General features: G+C 48.8%; 2 protein-coding genes and 1 pseudogene across 2 annotated transcripts; 2 read left to right on the top strand and 1 right to left on the bottom strand.

The window, feature by feature from the left end:
* Positions 1-1,230: 1,230 nt before the first annotated feature.
* LOC109781359 (putative F-box protein At4g22170) lies at positions 1,231-2,361 on the top strand. Its single transcript, XM_020339967.1, has one exon. It carries the CDS (start codon positions 1,231-1,233, stop codon positions 2,359-2,361), a length of 1,131 nt encoding a protein of 376 aa, XP_020195556.1.
* Positions 2,362-12,241: 9,880 nt separating this feature from the next.
* LOC109781360 (probable F-box protein At4g22165) lies at positions 12,242-13,522 on the top strand. Its single transcript, XM_020339968.1, has one exon. The coding sequence runs from the start codon at positions 12,242-12,244 to the stop codon at positions 13,520-13,522; it is 1,281 nt and encodes a 426-aa protein (XP_020195557.1).
* A 1,544-nt stretch (positions 13,523-15,066) lies between these two features.
* Positions 15,067-22,490, bottom strand: LOC109781361 (chalcone synthase 2-like; annotated as a pseudogene).
* Positions 22,491-23,095: the final 605 nt, after the last annotated feature.

Below are 23,095 nucleotides of genomic sequence, written 5' to 3'. Positions count from 1 at the left end.
TCGTGCATTCCTTCTCCCCGTGCCCGATCACACCACAGGTATAGCAAAAATCCGGCATATATTCATATTCGAACCGGCACCATAGTAAGCCCTTCTTCTTCTTCGTCTTCTGACACTCCTCTTCCCCTTCCATCGCAACCTCCCCTGCCTTCTCCCCCTCCCTCTTATCCCTGTCCAGCACAAATCCCCTCATTAGAGGTTCCTTGATATTCAATTTGACCTTCAACCTAAGATATTTTCCTATAGCCTTCCCATCAGGACCGACATCCACGTCTACCAGCTCATGAAATTCTGCCCCGACCCGCTCTCCCGTGGCTCTATTCATTTGACCAAGAGGAAGGCCAAAGACACGGAGCCACATAGGAATGAGCTTGAATTCATATTCATCCACCGTTTTGTCTGGGTCAAATTCCTCCATTACCAGGAGCTCCTTGTCAAACCACCATGGCCCCTCCTCCAAAGCTCTCCTCCATCCAGACGCCTGTCGGAACGTGAACAAAAAGACATTCGTCTCCAACTCCTTGCAATCTAGCCCTTTGATCGGGCACCAGATTCGTCCCAACGTTTGACCTACCACACCAGCATGCGCCGGCTTCTCCGAGAACAGTTTTCCAACCGCTTGAGGATCCTCCGGTGCCCACTCGCAAGCCTTCCCCTTCTCCGCTTCCCCAATCTTGAGCCCCCTTCTCTCCGCCGCTGACAATTTCAGGCCTCTCATCAGCCCTTCCACATCCTCCATCGCTCCTTACTCCTGCCTTGACGAACCTGACTCAAAACCCTAGGGACTGACCGTGGTGTACGACTGCGATCCCTAGCTCGCAGAAGGCTTATGGTGGCTGGGGTGGTCGTGATGATGTGGTGGCGCGATCTGCCCCGATGGTGGATCCTTGGATGCAAGATCGGCAGAGGCGGCGTTGCAATCTTCCTACCGAGAACAGGGTTCCCAGCGAGATCGGGATCGCCAGGAAATCGCCTCTTCGTAAATTACGCTAACCCCCACCTCTAGGGGGCGGACCGGCAGAGATCGGCCGCCTTTTGGTTGTTTTTCTCCCTTCCCATCGAGGGGTTTTTGGGTTGGTGTCGTCAGCCGCCTCGCGCAAAATCGGATTGCCTATCTGTTTTCGCAACGGATTTCGTAGGCCGATGTATTTGGTCGTTCGTTAATTGCATCGTTGCACATAAATAGCACGCTGGGTCACAAGCGCAACGTGATAGACCTAAAAATTCACCATGGCAGCAGCAAGATCGTGCACAACCCCCTGCTGGTCGGACCTCCCGACCGATCTCCTCGCGAGCATCGTGCAATTCCTGGAGCTCCCGGGAGCGCTCGCCTTCGCGTGCGTCTGCACGTCGTGGCGCGCGGCCTCCGGCGACATCCCACATCCGCGCACGCCATGGCTCATGTCCTGGGAACCAGACCCCCACCCGGCCGGCGGGCGCAGCCGCTCCGCCGTGACCTGCAAGCTCCGCAACCTCCTCGACGTCGACAGGGTTCACAGCCTCACGTTCCCGGCGGGCACCTTCGTCACCTGCTGCGGCGCCTCCAACGGGTGGCTGGTGGTGGTGGACGAGCTCTGCAACCTCTCGCTCCACAACCCCTTCACCTCGCAGACCATCCCTCTGCCGCCGGTCACCGACTTCCCCTGCGTGACCGCCGTCGTGCCCGACGACCAGGGGAAAATCAAGGCTTACCGACTCAGCAGGAGCTCGGGCCAGTACATCGACGCACAGCAGTACGACGCGTACCATCTGGCCACGTATTTCTACTGGAAGGCGGAGCTGTCCGGCGACCCGTCCGGAGGCGGCGACTACGCCGTCACGGTCGTCCACTTCGGCGGCAGGTGGATCTCCCACGTCAGGGCGGGAGACACCCGGTGGCGGGTGCTGGTCGCCAACAGATTTTGGGTCCACGGCCACCCGGACGCCTACGCCGACTGCGCGTACCACAAGGGGAGCGTCTACGCCGTGACGTACCAGGGGATCGTCGAGCGATGGCCCCTCGACGACGCCGGCGCCGGGACACCGTCGGAGAAGCAGGAGGAGGTTGTGCAAGACCGACGGCTGCGCGACGCCGTCCTCAGCAGGCACCTCGTGGTCTCGCCGGGCGGTGGCCGGCTGTGGATGGTGAGCGCGGTGTGGGAGCCCGGGCGCGCGGAGTACCCGGACGCCGTCAGGTTCACGTTCCGCGTGGTCGATGAGGATGACGATGACGCCAGGGCCGAGGGGGAGCGGGAGTCGGTGCAGGCGCACGCGCTGTTCCTCGGGATGAACCGGCCGGCGTGGCTGCCCACCGGCACTGGGAGCTTCCCCGGCGTGAGGCCCGGTGTGCGCTACTTCTCCGCGCCATGGATGCGTCCATAGGGCGGCTGCCTGGGGCGTGAGGCCCATCTCCTGTAGACTAGGACGAAGGCGGCCTGGGGCGTAAGGCAGGCCCATCTCCTTTGTTCGTTGCCTGCCTGCCTACCCGACGCCCCTTTCCCCGACTTGGACGAACGAGGTGTGGCTCTGTGGCTGCGTCCCGTGCCTACCCGGCCGGCCAGCTCCATCCCCCCCCCCCCCCCCCACACTCCCCGCAATTCGATCCTCTTCTGCGGCAGCAGGTTGCGCCGCTGCGGGCTGCTGCCCTGTCCGGCGTCCAAATCCCCTTCTAGGTTAGTCCGGTACTTTGTTTATAACTTGGGCTCATAGGTTTTTGTCTCCAATTATGGAAGTAGTTTCATTGATATCATACAACTGATGCTTTAAAATGATGTTGCACATTTGAAAAGAATTCAAGCATCAGCCTTACAGTACTAGTATTAATGTGCAAAAGTAAATTCTAAAGCTAGCGCAGCGTAAGAAGGAATGAAGCAGCCATTCAGATATCTTATTGCTGCATTTAGGTGTTCAGATTAATACGAGTAATGTCAAGCAAACAGTACATTGCTCATGCCAAGTTGCCAACCAAATCATGACCTGTTGTTGCTTGATGCCACTATTATGCACTGATATGCATTTCGAAATGTATCTTTGAAGGTTTAGCTCCTTCTGCTATTGAAGATGTAGTCATGGGAGGCGCAGATTAATCGATCCTTTGATTTGGTATCAATCTTTTGTATCATCTATAATACATATTGTCTTTTTGATTTGTCTTGCTTTATTAGTTGACCCATCATGGAACAAATACTGCCTTTGAATAGTATGTTTGGGTTCTTATTCGTTATGCAACATAGATTGACTTTTGTATGCCTTGAAACTAGTGTTTTTTGTGGGAAGTTTTTAGCCCTTAGTTTCTCGCCTGGGGCGTCGGCCAATCCTGGCTCCGCCACTGGATGCGGCAGTACTCTCCAGCCTTGCTCGAGCGGGTGGGTGACTGGGGTGGCGCGAGGGCCTACGGCGTCCTCAGCAAGACGAGGACGAGGACGTTCGAGCGCGTGTTCCCCGGCGTGCTGCCGGAGTCTGCACGGCTGATGGACTGTCCTACGGAGGTGTGGGTCACGCCCAATCTGTACTAGTAGATGCCGGCGATAACCATGTCCTTCGGAAGCAGATAGCAGGACGTGTGTGCGTTGGCTGAAAACCTTTTTTTTTTGCGAGAACACTTGTATTACTCAAATATCAATGTCTTTACAATCATCAAGGATATACCCAAGACCTCCTCTGGCCGAGATCCCAGCCAAGTCATAGTTCGCCCCTCAAATCGAGCAAACCTAGCCAAACTATCACTAGCTTTATTCGGGACTCTCATAATATGAGTAACACAAGTTTGTCTAAGACGCATCAGCAGTCTTATTTCATTAACCAAAGCAGCATAAATTGAACGATCAACTTCGCCAGAGGATACCATAGACACTGCCAAGCTAGAATCCGATTCGATAACAATAGGCAAATCGGAGCGTTGTATAGCCAACGATAAACCTTCCATGATTGCACCTAGTTCCGCTTCAACCACATCTCTGCAAGAAAATAGCGATCTGCATGCCGAAAAAATAATCCCTCCACTAGAGTTTCGGAGAATCATACCAGTGCCCGCAAGATCACTATCAACAAAGGACCCGTCCGTGTTTAGTTTTACCCAGCCCTTGGCGGGGGGTTGCCACTTACACACTGGGCCAGCACTCTGAATCTCCCTCACTTCTCTAGTGTGATCAAAAGTCGGGTATCCCTTACCTTTAGCCATATCCATACCATGGTTCATTTTGATCCCCACTAATTCATCCAAATATCTTCTCAGGAAATTCACGGATACATCCATGTCCGGGGCCGGTTTATGATGTATGATTTCATTCCGCACATACCAACTTCTCCAGAAAATGAGCAAAACCTTGCACCGATCAAGCTCACATAGGGAATCCAGCGCATGGAGAAGCCATTCCCTCCCATTGGGCACAAAGGATTCGATCACCGGCAACCTCCATACCTTCGCCATCTCCTTATACAGATCCCTCCCCCGCTGACATCTCAGAAAAGGGTGGAAATTGTCCTCAATCTCTGTACCGCAAATCGGACAGCCGCTCACAAGCTCAAGCCCTCTTTTGTTCTTGTTCTTCCACGTAGGAAGAGCGTCCGTCGCCAGACGCCATGCAAAGTTACGGATTGTTGGAGGAATTGCACTGTTCCAAATAAGCTTCCAACAACTCCTTCCTCCTGAAGCCGAGTTACTGGACGAGGCTGTGCTCACTCCGTACAATTCCTGAAACGCAAACTGATATGCCGACTTTACAGAAAAAACTCCATGTCTCCCAGGGGCCCATGCGATCACATCCTCATCCAACCTTGGTGAAGCTCGAATCTTCAAAATCTCAATCACATCAGCCGGCAGAAAATACTGTTGTAATAGCTCCACTTTCCAAGACTCATTTGCATTAAGCAAATCTGACACGAAGCGAATTCGGCATCTGCCCTGCACCGAGACCGGCTTGAAGCAGAACGGCCTGGGAATCCAGTTGTCCCTCCACACTCTGATATTTCTCCCGTTTCCCACCCTCCAAATCAATCCTCTCTTCAACAGGTCAAGGCCATGACTAATAGCTTGCCACGACGACGATGCGTTCCCTGTGAAGACCGTATCCTCTAGATTGCCATATGGATAGTACTTTGCCTTAAGAACCTGGGCACATAGACTATCCGGATTGGACAAAAGCCGCCAAGCCTGCCGAGCTAGCAATGCTTGGTTAAATAACCGAAGTCTCGAAAGCCCACACCTCCCCTGTCTTTTGGTTGGAGAAGATAGTCCCATTTTTTCCAATGAACCTTCCGCTTCCCTTCTGCGGATCCCCAATAAAAATTCCGCACCATTCTCGTCAAATCATCACACACCGAAAACGAAAGTTTGAATACACCCAGAATATAAGTAGGTAATGCTTGGGCCACTGATTTAATCAACACCTCTCTACCTGGCTGAGCCAATAGGCCATCCCCCATTGCATCAGACGTTTTGTTAGGCTGGCTTGAAGGTTCTGAAATTTGCCTTTGGACATTCGGCCATCTGGGGTCGAGAGGCCAAGATACCTTTCATCAAAAGCTGCAGTAGTGACCTGCAGGGCATTTCGGACCTGCTCTTGGCTTGTGGTTGGGCATGAATTACCAAAAAATATTGAGCATTTATCATAGTTTAGCTTTTGCCCAGTAGCTGCACCATACTCTTGTAGTGTTGCCCTCAGACACTCTGCTTGCCTCCTAGAAGCCTCAAAAACAGCAACGTATCGTCAGCGAACAAAAGGTGGGAAATACCCGGGGCTCTTCTACACACTTTCACCGGTGAGAGCTCTCCCCTAGTCACCTTATTTTTCAAAATAGTTGAAAGTCCATCCGCCACAAACAGAAATAAAAATGGTGAGAGTGGGACGCCTTGCCGAAGGCCACACGACGGTGCAAATGAATCCAAGAGGGTTCCATTGAACTTGATTGAATACCTCACCGATGTAACACACGTCATTACCCAATCAATCCATCGGTGAGAGAAAACCCAACTTTTGCATCACCTGCCTCAAGTAGACCCAATCCACTCGATCATATGCTTTTGACAAATCTAGTTTATAAGCACAGAAGCTTTTTGTGGGGTCCTTTTCTTGCTTGATGTAATGAATACACTCAAAGGCTATCAAGGCATTATCTGTAATCATCCTTCCTGGGATGAAAGCACTTTGTTCCGGAGAAATAAGGTCATCCAATAAAGGCCTCAACCGGTTAACCAAACACTCAGAGATGACCTTATAAATAACATTACATAAGCTGATAGGCCTGTAATCAGACAACTTTGATGGATTAGCAATTTTAGGGATAAGAACAATAGAAGTTGAGTTTACCCCTTCTGGCATAATGCCTGTCTGAAAGAAATCCTTAACCGAAGCAATAACATCATCCTTGAGTGTACTCCAATTTCTCTGGAAAAAACGAGCCGGAAAACCATCCAGTCCCGGGGCCTTCAAAGGGCCAATTTGGAAAAGAGCATCTGATATCTCCTTAGCAGAAAAAGGAGCAACCAGCCTGGCATTATCATCCTCAGTTACTTTGACCTCCACATGGTCCAGTATTGGAGACGGGTTTATGGTTGGATCAGCCATAAATATATTTTGGAAATACTCATTCGCCATCTCCCCCATCACCACACTATCTGTATGCACCACCCCAATGCTATGAGTAAGCTCCCGAATTTTATTCTTCCTCGCTCTCCACACTGCCTTGCTTTGGAAATATTTGGTATTCCTATCGCCTTCTTTCAACCATGTTATTCTTGACCGTTGTAGCCATAACATTTCCTCCTGGTAAAGGAGTTCGTTCATCTTGTCTGTTACAACCCTGATCTCTGCTCTGTCTGCGTTCATGTTCATCAGTTCCTCTAACTGAGTCCGAGACTTTGCTAACTCTCTCCTGATGTTACCAAATTTTTTACTCCATAATCCCAATGAGCTCATGGTCTTGGATAGTGCATCGCGCAACTGAGCCAGGTTCTGAACGCCGCCTACAGCCTCCCATGCTTCCTTTATTATGTCCAGCAACATAGGGTCCCGTTCCCAAAAAAGCTCATATCTTCTGTTGCTCTTCCCTATCGGACCCGGGTCAGCTGACCCCTTTACCAAAATGGCTATATGATCCGAGCAAGGAGAAGGGATATGAACAACCGACGAGTACGCGAACAAATTCCTCCAATCATTGGATGCCACCGCTCTGTCCAACCGGACTTTGACATTACTTGCACCACTACGTTTATTGTCATATGTGAATGGAACTCCAATAAAGCCTAGATCAACCAACTCACACACCTCCAACACGTCTTTGAAGGCCACCATTTGTGCTTCGGGTCTTGGCGTGGCAGACATGTGCTCAAAGTTCCACATAGCCTCGTTAAAATCACCGACAACTAACCATGGCCGGTCAATGACAGTTTTCAGGTTTTGTAACGCCGACCACATTGCCGGTCTATTTTCCACTCTGGGTTCTCCATACACGCAAGTTACTCTCCATTGCTCAGCATCCGGATGAATTCGCACCAAGGCATCAATGTATCTTTCCTTCTTGTCTAGAATCTGGACGTCATAAGATTCATGCCAATATAGAGCCAGACCACCGCTCATACCATTACTATCCACGCCGCAAAAACCCTTCAAACCCAACCTCGCTCGGATTCTTTTCAACTTGTCCGCCTTCTGCCTTGTTTCACACAAAAACACCAAAGTGGGGGAATGCGACTGACAAAGAGTCGCCAGCTCTCGAACTGTCCGGGTATTCCCCCCTCCCCGGCAGTTCCAACTTAGGAGATTCATTGGGCTCGGCGGTCCTCCCAGCCGGAGGCCGCCACATTTGTCATTTGATCTTCACCCTCTTCCTCCCCTACTCCTTGCTTCCTCCTCTTGACGATAGGGTGTTTCCCCGGAGTACTATTTGAAGGGCCCGGTACCACTATCTCCACTGTTTCTCCTCCACTCTCAATCATAAGAACTGTATTATTGACCTTCCCGACCAGATTTGGCACCGGTTGACCCCTCACTGTGATGGTGCCATCTTCACTAACTAACCTCTTGCGGGCTCCCCTGCCATCCTCTCCCGGCAACAATTGATTCCCAACTGATATGTCCATGTCAACTGAACCAAGGTTCCCCTCACCTGCCATGCTCCCTCCCACAACTCCTGCTCCTCCACCTACAACTCCTGCTTCTCCCCCTCTGACCCCTCTACCTCCATCTCCACTTCTTCCCCCTCTGGGAGGGCCATTAAAGGGACCACCCCCTCTCCCAACGCCTGTTCTTCCACCACCACCTCCCCTTCCACCTCTAGCACCACCTCTAGCCGGTTCATTTGCCCAATGTAGCCAATCACCCCACTCACAGGAGGCCAAATCATGAGTACCATCCCCGCACTCCTCAAGCACATGGCCCATACAGCCGCAATAGAAGCAGAAGTCCGGCAGTTTTTCATAGCCGACCGGGTACTTCTTCCTCTCTTTGAGCGTGATTGGGACAAACCTAACCAGAGGCTGATTGACATTAACAAACACTTTGACTCGTAGATGATTCGAGGGATTTATCCTACCCTCATTAACGATAACCGTGAACGGTGGATTGCCTACTTTCTTCGCCACCTTCTCTGCTAACTCCTTCTTCCTCATTAAACCATCCGGTAACCCTTTAACTCTCGCCCATAATGGATACATGTCTAGGGCATACTCGTCCACGTTTGTAAATCCATCATACTCCACCAGGATCACCGGATCTCTTCTGAATTGCCACGGCCCCCCGTCCATCACACGCTTCCAGTCACCCAAACAATGAACCTGAGCCAAAAATAGGTTTGGCCCCTTAATGTTGAAAGTTACGCCTTGCGCACAAGCCCATGCGTTCCTCATAGAATTCAAGAGAGCCGCATGGCTAAAGGGCCTCATGGTATGAACCCTAAAAAGCGCGAGCCACCGAACCTCCCTGATCAGATCCTCAACCTCACCTGAAAAATCTAGGTCTTCTTCCTCTTCTCCATGCAAATTCATACCATCAAAAGCATCTTCCAGGGTTGGCCCCGATCCGCGGTGAACCCAGTCCTCCTCATCATCAACCTCTAGATCGCCCTCCTGCAAGCCCTACGGCGCCGCCGCCGAAGTTTCAACCCCCAAGGTTGCCGCCTGGTAGCTCCCCGATCCATCTCCTTCCTGCCTCTCTACTCCCGCCTGCATCTTCTCTTTCGCTTCCTTCAGTTCCCCCGTCTCCTTATGGCCTTCGTGTTCCTCCATGCAAACGCGTGTCAGCGTGGCGCGGGCGTCTGTTGTTCTGCCCGCGATCGAGTTCCGATGAGATCGACGTAGAAACTATGTGGACTCCGGCGGCGCCGTCAGAGGATGGGTAGACCCTAGGGAAACCCTAGAGGAAACTTATTGTGTACTTGTTGGCTGAAAACTTGTGAATTACTCCCTCCGTAAACTAATATAAGAGTGTTTACAACACTAAAGTAGTTATCTAAACGGAGAGAGGATTTTCTACCATGCACGGGGCCTCCCGTGCATGCATCCACCATCTCATTCATTGTTATGTGGGACCACTAACATGATCTATAGTATTTTCTTTATTCACTAAGGTTCATTCAAATAAATAGATGCTAGTGTATGTTGAAGTAAAAGTTTGATTTACATTCTGTTTGCACAATTGTATTTTTTCTAACGGGATTTTTAAAACAAGACTAATATTGAACATATTTTTAGAAATTAATTTTTAGACAACTAACCTTCAAACTTGTTTAGCACTATTTTTTTAATTCCATGCAAAAAAACAATATGTGTCATTCTATTTCGCCAATGTGTATCAAACTGATTCTTATTGATTTTACAATGTTTCACTCTGTTTCACCATGTTTCAAAGCTTGAATTTTTAAGCTTGTTGAAATATATTCAAAACTGGTCTCATTTTAAAGTTATCATCGTCATAAACACAAATATGCAAACGGGAAATAAATTATACTTTTGGTTTAAAAATAAAATAGATTTAACTTGGAAATAAAATGAAAACATATGGGATGGTGGAGTCTAGCCGGAACAGTGTGCTTTCATGTGGTCAGACAAAGAAGTAACCAACTACCAGGAATATTAAACTATCAATGCATGGCATCGGATCTTCAACCAAAATCAACGAATCTCACATGCACGGGACCTCCCGTGCATGGGAGAATTACTTTTCTCGATCTAAACGTTCTTATATTAGTTTACAGAGGAAGTACTTTTGAAAAACCTTTGATTGAATTTTATAAGATTTCTTAAGTATTGAAATCTAGGATTTTTTTTCTATGTTAGTCCTTTGGATCCCATAGAAATTCATTCTTTCTATGGAATCTTTTGTACAACATTTCATAGGAATTCTAACATCCACTCCATCTCTTTTTACAATTTTTTTGTTTTTCCCGTGGCATCAAACACTCATTGCTAATTCTATAGGATTCAAGTCGGCATGCCGCTTCAACCCTATACTTTTTCTATTCCGACGTTTTTAAAATCCTACTAATCAAAGAGGTCCTTAATCTGAAACCTCTAGTTTTTGAAACCTTTAATTTTCGGAAGTGGGCCCGCTAATTTCTGAACCGTGCGATTTCTGAATCTGAAAGTGAAATATCTAGTTCCCGAACCCTTCCATTTCTGAAAGTGAAATATCTAATTTCTAGATGTAAAACCTTTAGTTCCTAATATCTAATTTACCCCCACATTTAAGAAGCTCTAGCCCGAATTGATGGAAGAACGGAATGGACATGCAACCTGGCAAACCCAATTGGGGAAATATAACCTGGTTGAAAAGTAACCCAAAAGTAAGTGTGCCCATTTGGGGGGGGGGGGGGTTATATGTCGTATGTCTTCCAAAGCTTGGTACACTTATTTAAAAACTTGCACGAAGTTTGGATCTATGTTGTCATCAATCGGAGATTGAAACTGCAATCATTATCCCTAGGTCGATTTTGGTGATCAATGTCATCATAGCTCAAGGGACAAATGAACATTCAAGTCCCAAGATGCAACTAGAAAGATGGTTAGTGACCCCATATTTCTTCCACTACAAGTGTTTGCCAAACCAAGGATTTAGCTTTTGTATTTTAGTGATCCAACATCACGGTGAGTCCATAGGTATCCGATACAATGAAAGGGAAATCAAGGATGTGGTATCTCAAATATGCATCAAACTCCAAAAAAACCTAAATCATATCAATTATTTCCAACTATCTCTTTGTTTTTACACTATCAAGAACCCACCGAACATCTTTCACTCGCTACATACAAACCCTACAAGAGATGGTCGTTGCAAATCTATAGTTCCTTTAGAGCCTACATGACACCTACACTAAGAGTCACCGAAGAACTTGCACAGTCCTCTATCTTCTGTTTAGAACATCCAGAACATCTTGACCATAGCTGACTAGATATTCTGAACAAAACAGTAGTGGTCGCGCTCGTACCGTGCACCATCTTCTCTTCTAGAAAGTTGCACGCAACCCAACTTCCTCTCACATCTTCATCTCTTCGCGAGGAAGATTTTATGCCATCCAATCAACATATTTACTATAAAAATGAGTGTTTTCCAATGAATACCCCAAATCTCTTGATTTTGGAGAAACTGGACAAAAAGGGTAGCCGTGTTGCCATAAAATGCAGAAAATCCCACATCTACGATGCAAAAACATTAAGTAGAACATGATGCAAAATGCACTCATCACACATTATTCTATTGTTCCGACAGTGGCACGGAATTCTACAGGTGGCAACTTTGACGCGTCATTGGTATGTGCGTGGTGGAGAGGATGGAGGAGTCCCAAGGATGTGATAGTATTTTTATTTTGCTTCAGTGGTTTTCTTGTAATGTGATGTTCGATTAATTAGTATAGAGTCTTGGCTCATTCGGAAAAAAGATGCCATGTACTTGCAAAACACATTTGCACATCATAGGGCACACGTCGAATAAATTTGACGTCTCTTGTAGAATTCTCAAAATGCAGAAGGAGAGAAAACACATAATTGAAGTGGCATACCCTCTCAAATCCTACATCATTTTAAATCTGGGATTTATTAGATCAAAAGCGTGCTTGACACGACGTGAAAAAAAAGGAATCGTAGCAAAATTTGCGCCCCCTCTCCGACTCGTACATACTCCCTCCGTTTTAAAATAGATGATCCAACTTTATACTAAAGTTAGTATAAAGTTGAGTCATCTATTTTGGAACGGAGGGAGTAGATATGTTTCTTTGGGTGGTTCGTTAGTTGCATCGTCGTTACAACCACAACGTCACGCAAAGATTCGGCATGGTGGCCGCGGCGGCAGCAGCACCGTGCTGGTCCGAGCTCCCAACCGATCTCCTCACGAGCATCGTGCAGCTCCTCGAGCTCCCGGGAGCCCTCGCCTTCGCGACCGTCTGCGCGTCATGGCGCTCGGCCGCGGCTGCCGGCGGCGTGCCACCCCCGGGCACGCCATGGCTCATGTCCTGGGAACAAGAACCCCACCCAGCCATCGGGCGCAGCCGCTCGGCCGTGACCTGCAAGCTCCGCAATCTCCTCGACGTCGACAAGGCCTACAGCGTCACGTTCCCGGCGGGCACCTTCGTCACCTGCTGCGGCGCCTCCGACGGGTGGCTGGTGGTGGTGGACGAGCTCTGCAACCTCTCGCTCCACAACTTCTTCACCTCGCGCACGATCCCTCTGCCGCCGGTCACCGACTTCCCGCGGGTGGAGGCCGAGCACGACGACCAGGGGAAAATCGAACGTTACCGTCTCAAATCCCTGTACCGGCACAGCCCAGACGTTACGTACGACGCGCATCATCTGGCAACCTTCTTCTACCAGAAGGCGGTGCTGTCCGGCAACCCGTCCAGAGGCGGCGGCGGCGACTACATCGTCACGGTCGTCCACTACGGCGGCGAGTGGATCTCCTACGCCAGGTCCGGAGATGCCAGATGGCGGGTGCTGGTCTCCAACCACTACTGGGGCCAAGATCGGCACAACGGGAGCGGAAGGATCTACGCCGAGTGCGCGTACCACAACGGGAGCATCTACGCCGTGACCTACAAGGGGGGCGTGGAGCGATGGGACCTCGACGCCGCCGGAATGCCATCGTGGAAGGCGGTGTTGCTATACTGCCCGCGCGACGCCGTCCTCACCAGGCACCTGGTGGCCGCGCCGGGCGGCGGGCTGTGGCAGGTCAGCGCGGTGTGGGAGCCGGCACGCGCGGCGGTCCCGGACGGGATCAGGTTCACGTTCCGCGTGGTGGATGACGACGACGGCGTTGATGCCGGGGAGCGGGGGTCGATGCAGGAGCACGCGCTGTTCCTCGGGCTGAACCGGTCGGCGTGTTTACTGGCGAAGAACTTCCCCGGCGTGAGGCCTGGCGTGCTCTACTTCTCCGCGCCTTGGATGAGGCAGTACGCCCCCGAGATGCTCGAGCGGGTGGGCGACTGGGGAGGCGCCAGGGCCTATGACCTCAAGGCGAGGGCGAGGACGTTCGAGCGCGTGTTCCCCGGCGTGCTGCCGGAGTCTGCGCGGCTGATGGACTGCCCTACGGAGGTGTGGATCACGCCCAATCTGTACTAGCAAGTTATGTAACCAGGCCTTCAGAAAACAGATAGCAGGAAGTATGTGCGTTGGCTTGTTATTAATCGGTTGCTGTTTCATCTCAGCAGATGCATGCAAAAATAAACACTTGTGCTGATCAAAATTGTTCCTCGATGAATCTACTCCTTTGCATCGTTGTTAGCTGCATTGTTCCTCAAAATGTGCAGCACCACCTGATCAAATGGCTTTCTAGTTTGTTTCACCAATCAGTGAACGAACAGGGGAATAGGAGAGATGCTAGACGCACGGGGGAATAGGGGATACATTGTGTCCATGGTGCTGCTATAAAAGATGATGATCATCAATCAAGGAACACACTGTACATAAATTGGTTCCTCCGACACGCATCCAAATGCTTGCCATCTTGTATTAATTAGAGAGTAAAAAGCATCAGGATGACGCAACGTACAAACGAGGCCAACGAACAAAGGAAGCGGAAACTAGAAAAAAAATACTAGGCCTGTCTAACAAAAAGCTGCAGAAGAAGCAAAAAATGAAAATTTTCTCCTACAATGGATCGGGTGGCAGCATTGGGAGGTCGAGTGTGCAAAGAGTACCAGATGATGCTATTGCAACTCAAGTCTAGTGATGATACTTCTGTCCTTTGATTATTGTCCATGCCCTGCAAAACCAACCAAGATCTTACCTGGGTTACACCATTCGATGAGTTGGTTATACATGTTACATCACAATAGAGTTGGCAAACCAAGCAGTCAGCTTGGTAAGCCACCAACTAAAAATTACAAACAATAGAGTTGGCAAGTTGCTCCACTGAAAATTACGGAAGTATGTTCAAATGTAAAAATAGCATCATTGCACTAGATAGGCTTATTGTTCACCTGTAGAGCTGCTCCATTAGAACTATTAAAGCGACTTGGTGGTTCAAAACCAGCGAGAATAGCCTAATTGTTGCATCCGCCCACTCTCGGACCTGTTCCCCAAGACCATATGGCCCACCAATGCAAAATGTGAGCATTGAAGATCCCTAAAACATTTGGACAAACATATTATCATCGAGTATGTCCTCCCAAGATTTTTTTCAAACAAAAAAGGAAGTTCTCCCGAGAAATTTCTAGCAGCTTGAACTTTAACACTAAGTAGTTGGCTACTAAATATCTGATTAACCGAAGTGCATAGCATTACCGTGTGAGCTGTTGATTCTGCTCTTTGTGTCTGTTGATCCCACAGCCGGACCACAAGGGGCCTTGCTGATCCCATAGATCGTCGTACCTCGGCAATGAGCTAGTAAAACATTATTTTATTTCCCTTTCCTATAATTAGTTCGATGAACTCCCTGATCTTATCATGCAAATCCTTGATCAATAAAGCTAGCCATAATGGCATTAATATGTGAGCAGTTTTGATTGTAGTGTGCTAAATTGCCATAATAGTGTTCTTTTATAGGAATAAAATTATTGAATCACATGAGGCCACAGAAACGGTCCCGTGCTCCGTTACGCAAATGAAACAGAATACATAGTTCATTTTTTGAAATTAAATAAAAAAGCAGAAACTAAAAACAAAGGCCACATCAGGGGCCAGCATGCAGGTAACAATTTTGAAACTGAGTAGGTCTCAGAAACTAAATCACAACCATAACCGTGAGCAACAGAGAGGTCTGAGAACAAATAGCGTCGGGCAATCATGAACACTCTTCAGCAACGGAACAGATGCCCTCTTATTATGTGGATTTGCGGGTAAGGGGAAAACGTAGAGGCCTTTTACTGGCCTCACAGGGAGGCGATGGGGACGCTGTGGAGGACGATGGTCTCGACGGTGAGGCCAGGGCCGAAGCCGAATAGGACACCCCAGTCCATGCCCTCGCCGGTGGTGGCGTGTCCGTCCTCGGAGGAGCGTCTGCGCATCTCGTCCAGGACAAAGAACAGACACGCGCTGGACATGTTGCCGTACTCAGACAGGACGTGCCGGGTGGCGCGCATCCGCTCCTTATTAAGCTTGACTTTGGCCTCGATCATGCTGAGGATGGCCGGCCCGCCGGGGTGCGTCACCCAGAAGATGGAGTTCCAGTCGTGGATGCCCAGTGGCTTGAAGGCGTCCTCCAGCGCACGCTCGATGTTCTTGGAGATAAGTATGGGAACATTCTTGCGGAGGTGGAAGGTGAGGCCCGCCTCCAGTAGCTGACCGCCAATGGCTCCCTCCGATTCCGGCAGGATGGTCTGGCTCGCCGATACAAGCTGGAACAGCGGCCGCTCCGTGGACTCGTCGGGGTCCGCCCCGACGATCACGGCCGCCGCGCCATCGCCGAAGAGCACCTGGCCTACCAGCGAGTCGAGGTGGGACTCGTCAGGGCCATGAAAGTCATGACCGTGTTCTCCGAGCAGACCACCAGCACGCGTGCTCCGCCGTTGTTCTCGGCCAGGTCCTTGGCCAGACGGAGCACCATGCCGCCGGCGAAGCAGCCCTGCTGGTACATCATGAAACGCTTCACTGACGGGCGCAGGCCGAGCATCTTTGTCAGGTGGAAGTCGGCGCCTGGCAAGTCCACTCCGGAGGTGCTGCAGAAGATGAGGTGGGTGATTTTGGACAGAGGCTGCCCCCATTCCCTGATCGCCTTCTCCGCGGCCTCCTTGCCGAGCTTTGGGACCAGGGGGACAGCGATGGCCCGACGTGCGCTCAACGACGGCGCCATGAACGTGCACATGTTGGGGTTCTCCTCGAGCATCTCCTCCGTCAGGTGCATGTATCTCTTCCGGATATGTGACTTGTCACCTGCATATGCAAACAGAATAATGTCTACAATTCATAACAAAGGCAAATGCTCGTCCTTTTTGTAAAGTTTTTCTTGGCATGCATAAAGTAGATCTTATAGTTCATATTTAGTAATGTTTTTCGATTTTTCCAAAAACTTATGAATGTGATTTATTTTGTGCAGAAAACATCCCAGATCTATTTTATGCATGCCTAGAAAATTCACCAGGACCACAACTTTAGATCCGTTGTTCTCACGCCCCCGTGGTTGGAGCGGCTGGCGGAGGGAGAGGAAACCCACGGTTCACTGACGAGCATGGGAGAAAGACGAATAAGCCCGAGATTCACCCCTCTACTGTTCACAGGAAAGGGGACGGGCCAGGTGACGTCCACTCAACAGTGAATGTCGAAACATAAGTCAGGGGATTTCTATTCCAAACAAAAAGTCCATGGTTCTTTTTAAACTTTTCTGTTCTGACAAGGTTACAAAAATAGTTGTACAACAACAATAATAATAAAGTTTACAATGTTGTCACTCATATTTCATGATATGTTAGTTATTCAGCTTGCAAGTCTCGTATTTCATATGTTGTATGTGTATATAAGTTTCCGCATAAGTGTATAGGCTGCATTTTTTAGGAGAAACTTTCGATCTTCTATTCACAATCAATAATAGCAGTATAAAGAACACTAGAAGTAAAAAAATTACAACTAGGTCCATAGAACACTAGAAGTAAAAAAATTACAACTAGGGCTGGTTGGTAAGGGCATGTACAATGGTTGATAAGGTAGTCTTATCTTAAGTCTGCCACGTATGCAAGTGGTAGTAGTTTCTTGGCATTATTAGTGGTTTCTTGTAAGGAACAATGTACTACTAGCGACCAAAGGCGATTCTAGGTTGCGTTGTACTCCAACGAGTACTACTAGTGGTCACGGGAGTGGATACCTCGTTTTGTGGGTTCGATCCCGGCCGAACGCACGGCGGCCTTTTTTTAAATAGTAACTTCGTTGCGAGCCAATATTGTACACGGGTAGTTTGAGTTTTGAAGTCGAACGGACATGTCACACCACAATCTGGGTGCACTGGATAGCCCAACCACGTGAATGGGTTTCCTTCCCATCATCTCGTGGCTCGCGTGCTCGCCCTAGCCACACCTCGCTTGCAGCTTCCTCGTCAGCTAGTAGCATATTTAAACTAGCGCCTCCCAATTAAGCCCGAGGAGCCGGAAAAGCCTGGCACGGCATTGGGAACTGTGCAATATGGCTCTGTACGTAAAGTGCTAATACTCTACTAGTACTCTGTAACTTGTGGCGTTGCACGCATGGACTTCACTCCATTATCGGCTCTATAAAAGAAATTCCTCTTGACATGATTTTTTTTGAAACAGAGGCAAAAGCTTTGCCTCATCTCATTCATAAAGAAGGAACTACTAACAAAGTTTAACGAGATCCATTACACCTCCACAAATGGAAGCGAAAAGCCTAGTCTCGCTGTATCAAATAACTCAAATGTTCTGCCCCCGCAGTAACCGTCGCTGATAAACAGGCTGCTAGTGTGTGCGTGAGAGGAGCGGTTGAGTAGGCCAGCTACGCGCTTGAATAGAGCACCGAGAGTACCCACTACGTAGGTGTACTTTCCCTACATTGATAGTACAGCGATGGTTCTAGAGAACAGTACTACCCTCCACTTCCAACTGTAGCTCCTTGGCCCTGAGATTAAGAGTTCAAAACTGGTGCACTATACTAGAAGCACAGTACATCGCACTACTAGTAGAGAAAGTAGTACTAGTACTGCTATAGTACGAGTACGTAGTAAATAATAGCCTCACCCCTTCGTTAAGGAACGATCGAGGAGCTATAGTTGGAAGGGACGAGGCCCTGCGGTTACTACGCTATTATCTCCTCCTCACCAGTTCCCCTCCCCCCGAAGAGAAGGCAGTTTGTTGCTGCTCCCATGGATTCGTTAGGCGGTTCTCCTCCTCGTCGGGGCTAGGAGACCTTGGACGACGATCTTCTGGGAGAAATCGCACGCCGCTCCGACGTCCTCACCGCCGCAAGACTCGGTGCTTCCTGCACCAACTTTTTCAAGACGGTGCTTAAACAGGCTTGGGAAAAGGCCATGCTTGTTGGTCTTCCATGCCTCCTCGAGGAGAAGGTTCTTCTATGGGACAATCCTTCGAATAGTCCACCGCTCCCTGGCCATGGTTGCACGTTGACTCTGCTAGAGTTGCCGACATTGAGAGGTAGTCGGATTTTGTCCGATGAGCAGGTCAGTCATGGAGTTTGATCATGTAGTACTTAGTTATTCCATTTCCATCCCGTAATTTCTCCACTGCCCACCGTCTTATATATAGGTCTGGGTCGGTGCCAACGAAGATTGGCTTGCATACCTCCGGCCTGATACCACCATCATTTTGCACAACATCCACAGCAGTGCAGCCGTTCCCGTAGACCCCTACTCAACCATTGGGATCGGCCTTCCGGACTGGCTGGGCTTGAATACGTATGATGATGCCTACATGAGATTGAAGAAGATAGCAATTGCGGACCCGCCGACAAAGCGACACAGCTACGACGATTACTATCTCATCGCGGTGTTCGACATAAGGATTGCCATCAATGCAAGAGGCAGTAACGGCAGAGGCTGGCGCTTGTTGGCCGCGGCAGATTTGTACCCCTACACGTTCGAAGACGCCGTGCGCCATCTAGGACGCATCTTCGCGGTGACAAGCCAGGGGACTTGTTTCATCTGGTTGCCATCCTACGGTACGGGAGATTACAAGCGGAATGCACAAACCATCATTTGCATCCCTAACGGTACTCCACAATTTTGCAGGGACCAGTCATCCCCCGATGAAAATAAGATCGCCGATCCTGGATGTGCATTTGCATCCGCGATTCGGTCTAACCTGGAACCTTGTAGCTGACTTTGGCATATTGGGATCAACTATCTTAGCAGCCGTTACCCATGGTACCACTGATGTGCAACATGGTCACACAATCTACCACGATCGGACCGTCACCATCTACCCAGGTATTCCATTTAGTATTATATTTTTTAACCCTCTCGCCTTCTCTTTCGTTGTTGTACTACTTACTAGTAGGAGTACTTTTTACCTTGGAGGACGCGTATAGCTAGCTGGGCCCTTGAAGACTTGAACCCACTAGCTGCCACCATTTTTTTCATGTCTTACTATCTCATCCATGTAGACAAGAGTGGTTATATATAATAAGTCGTTTATTTTACTTCCTCTATACCGGAGTAGTACTATTTGCTGCACAGTATTACTGACCGCCATATTTGAGCACAATATTATTATGCATGGACCTTGACTGTGTACGTCACCATGTGTCCAGATCTGAGATGCCGCGTGTACCAGATGAACGTCGCCGAGTTTGACCCCCGTGATGCTACGTGGGTGACGAGGAACACTCTTGGAGAGTACTCGCTTTTCATTGGGGACAGCTACCCCATTGTGAAGCGGATGCCACCTTCCGTGCACGACACCGAAGGCCTGCCGTTCATGAAGCATGGTTGTGTCTTCAGTGCACACCGCCGGATGAACGGCATGCTGGGACACGCTATCCCTGATTTATGCCGCTTCAGCTTGGATGAGTCTCCATCGTGTGGAACCGGACTAGAAAGCTGTGACAATGATTCCCGTTTCCCACCGCTATGGATAGTGCCATCCATGAAGAACACCTGGGACTGGAACCTGGAGGCGGACATGTAGCCCATCTATAACGTGAATATATGTAGACTAGTTGTGCACAAATTTATCTAATGAATGTGTGGCATACTGGCATTTGTCCTTTAAAATTTATTACTAGTAAATGTGTTATGTGTACGTGCAACTTGTGTGGTTGTTGCACGGGATCCAACACGCTCATTGAGAAAAAAGGTGGCACAGCTTTGGATATAGGTGATGTGGCGGCATCATACAGTAGCATCGTTCGCTATAGTTGTAATACTCCTACTAGGACCACAAGTCCTATAAAACCTTGCGCTTGGCTCTTTGCCTCTTCGGGAGGTTCAACAGTTCATACTCGTGTGAACCTTGCACTTGGCTCTTCGCCTCTTCGGAAGGTCCAACAATGATGATACTATAGTACAATATGCTTCTGGCAACCTGACACTGATTGAACTGCTGCGCGTCCACCGCGAGGGCGAGGGAGAGGGAGAGGGAGAGGGAGAGGGAGAGGGAGAGGGAGAGGGAGAGGGCGCTATAGTCAAAACCCTCTCCTCGTCTTGCGAGCCACCGCGCGCGTGGGCGAGGGAGAGGCGTAGTAAGCAAGCTTCTCCTCGTTCGGCGAGTTGATGGGACACATCAAAGCAGTACAAGTACTAGTCCTTTCCGGTTAAATATGGCTTAATTTGAAACGAGAAAAATACACTGGCGGTCAACGTATGTAACAATACTTTCTTTACGGTCACTATATATAGTTTTGCGATGATTATACGATCACTAGCTCATCGTGGAGCACCGTATTGCACCCTATAGACCGGCCACATAGTCGACGTGGCACTTTGTTGACTGGTTAAATTGTCACCTAGTTTCTGGGTCCCACCTGTCAGTTGGCAGAGCAAAGAAATCAGTTGAACAAAACTTTACACAGGCGCGACAGGAGTCAAACCCGTGCACGCGAACCACCATGGCTGTGTATGTGAGTGCATGCACGTGTACTCCCTCGGTCTTCCAACAAAGAGTGTACATCGGCTAAAAAACAAAGAGTGTACATCTACACTTCCAATGCATTTAGCCTTTAATCTAAAATCGATATTGATTGACAAATGCACCAACTTGTGCTCTAGCTATAGGCTACATGTCTATCCTTAATTACAGCATGCAACAACCTTTATTTAATCTTCTTCTCTCAATGGTCGCATGCACACATAAATATGCTACTTTTGGGCGTTAATTATGCCCTGGTCAATGTGTAAATCTCTAAATGTACAGTCTTTCACGGACGTAGGGAGTAGGTTGAGCACTTGAACGTGAGCGTGTGTGTTGCGTCGCGTGCTGTGTGTGACATGGGTGCGTGATTGTTGCGTGCGTCCATGTGTACGTGTGAGTGTTGCACGTTGCATGCATTCATGCATGCATGCATGAGGCTTTTACTCCCTCCCATTGACATGTTCATATTTCAAGCTTCCCATGTTCCCTCCATATTGTGATACTCCCTCTATTCCCAAATACAGAGTAAAAGCCTCCCTCTGTTCCCATGGAGTATTTGTCTCTCTAGAGATTTCAACAAGTGACTACATACGGAGCAAAATGAGTGAATCTACACTCTAAAATATGACTACATACATCCGTATGTTGTATTCCATTTGAATGTCCAAAAAGACAATATTTAGGAACGGAGGGAGTAGCAAATAAACATTAAGTTCTCTTGTTTTTCCCTCCTTGGTCACGGTGCACAACCAAAGATGACTCACCTAGATGGAGGGAGTAGATGGTCAAAGTTTGACACAAAATTAATGCATTGGTAAACATAATTTTTTGAGGAAAACGAGTGCATTAATTGAGTGTTTTTGCAAACTACAAAAATTATTCCACCACTCACCATCTACCTTGGTTGATGAGATTTTTGAATTGAGCCCTATAAACCAGAAAGGAGGTAGTACTAGTACTCCTACATTATTGGCGTCGGGTGCCTTGGCCAATGTTTCATCTTGTTGGACAGGATGCATCGATGCTTACATGGGGTGCTAAGCACATTAAAAACTTTAGCAACTAAAGCTCCCAATGCTTACATGTACATGTGCTTAACTTGTTAGTGCTAAGCATCCTTTATTTAATGATTTTGTAACTAAAGTTCTTCATGCATTGGTGGGATTATTCCATTTAAGTCTTTTGTCTAGGTTCTCGCGCTTAGTACTGGGGTCACCACACTTATCTCTCCTCTTAATTACCTTGCCACATCAGACTTTTTGCCTACTTGGCAGCCTTAGCACCTGTACAAGGCGGAGCATTGGGAGGGGCCCGAGCGTACAAGCATAGGGATACTGTAGATAGGAAGTCTTCATGATCCATTATTCCCCATCTTGGTCAGAGAGAACTATTCAACTAGTCTTCACAGTGAAGTGACAATACACGCTACAGCAGATGGGACACTTGATTAATAAGCTGAACCAGCATGTAGGCGTTACTAAATCAGCCTTACCCAGTACTGCCATCATGTTTGCTAGTGGAGCATGCTTCCGCAAATACGACTACGCACCTCTCTCCTCCATTAACTGACATATGGGCCCTTTTGAGGTAGACCCACATGTCATCGGCGTAAGTATTTACACTCCAAAGGACGGTATATCCTGGTATTAGTACTAGTAGAATTGAGATTTAATGCACTTTCTTCCCCGTCTTTCACTCTTCCTCCTCTCTTCTTCTTCCTCCTCTCTTCCCCATCGTCGGCTGCACAGCATTTCCCCCCGCTCACTGCTCGCCCACCCGCGCCATCTTCCTTGGTAGCTCCCGCGTACCATATCCCCCCGCTCACTGCTCGGCCACACACGCCATCTTCTTCGCTCGCTCGCCCGAATCCACTTCCCCGCTAGCTCGCAGGCACCAAAAACCCCAGTCACTCAGTGCCCTAAAAAACCCTATGGCAGAACCGACTAACACGTAGAGCCGTGATTGGAATTCCCTCCCCGATGTTCTCTTGGAGCAGATCTATAATTGTATGGACCTGCTCAGCACCGTCCGTCTGGCCGCATGCTCGGTGTCTTTGTACCGTCTACTCGTCTGCAACTGGCCGACTCTTTTCAAGACATCCTGCTTGCTGGTGCCCGATCCTCGCAGGTGGCCCAGACACCGACTTGACGATCCTACGGAGGTTGCC

This window comes from Aegilops tauschii, chromosome 2, assembly GCF_002575655.3.
Source record: "Aegilops tauschii subsp. strangulata cultivar AL8/78 chromosome 2, Aet v6.0, whole genome shotgun sequence".
Classification (NCBI taxonomy): domain Eukaryota; kingdom Viridiplantae; phylum Streptophyta; class Magnoliopsida; order Poales; family Poaceae; genus Aegilops; species Aegilops tauschii.
The sequence above is the reverse complement of the archived record's forward strand: the minus strand, read 5'-3'. Positions and strand labels throughout refer to the sequence as shown.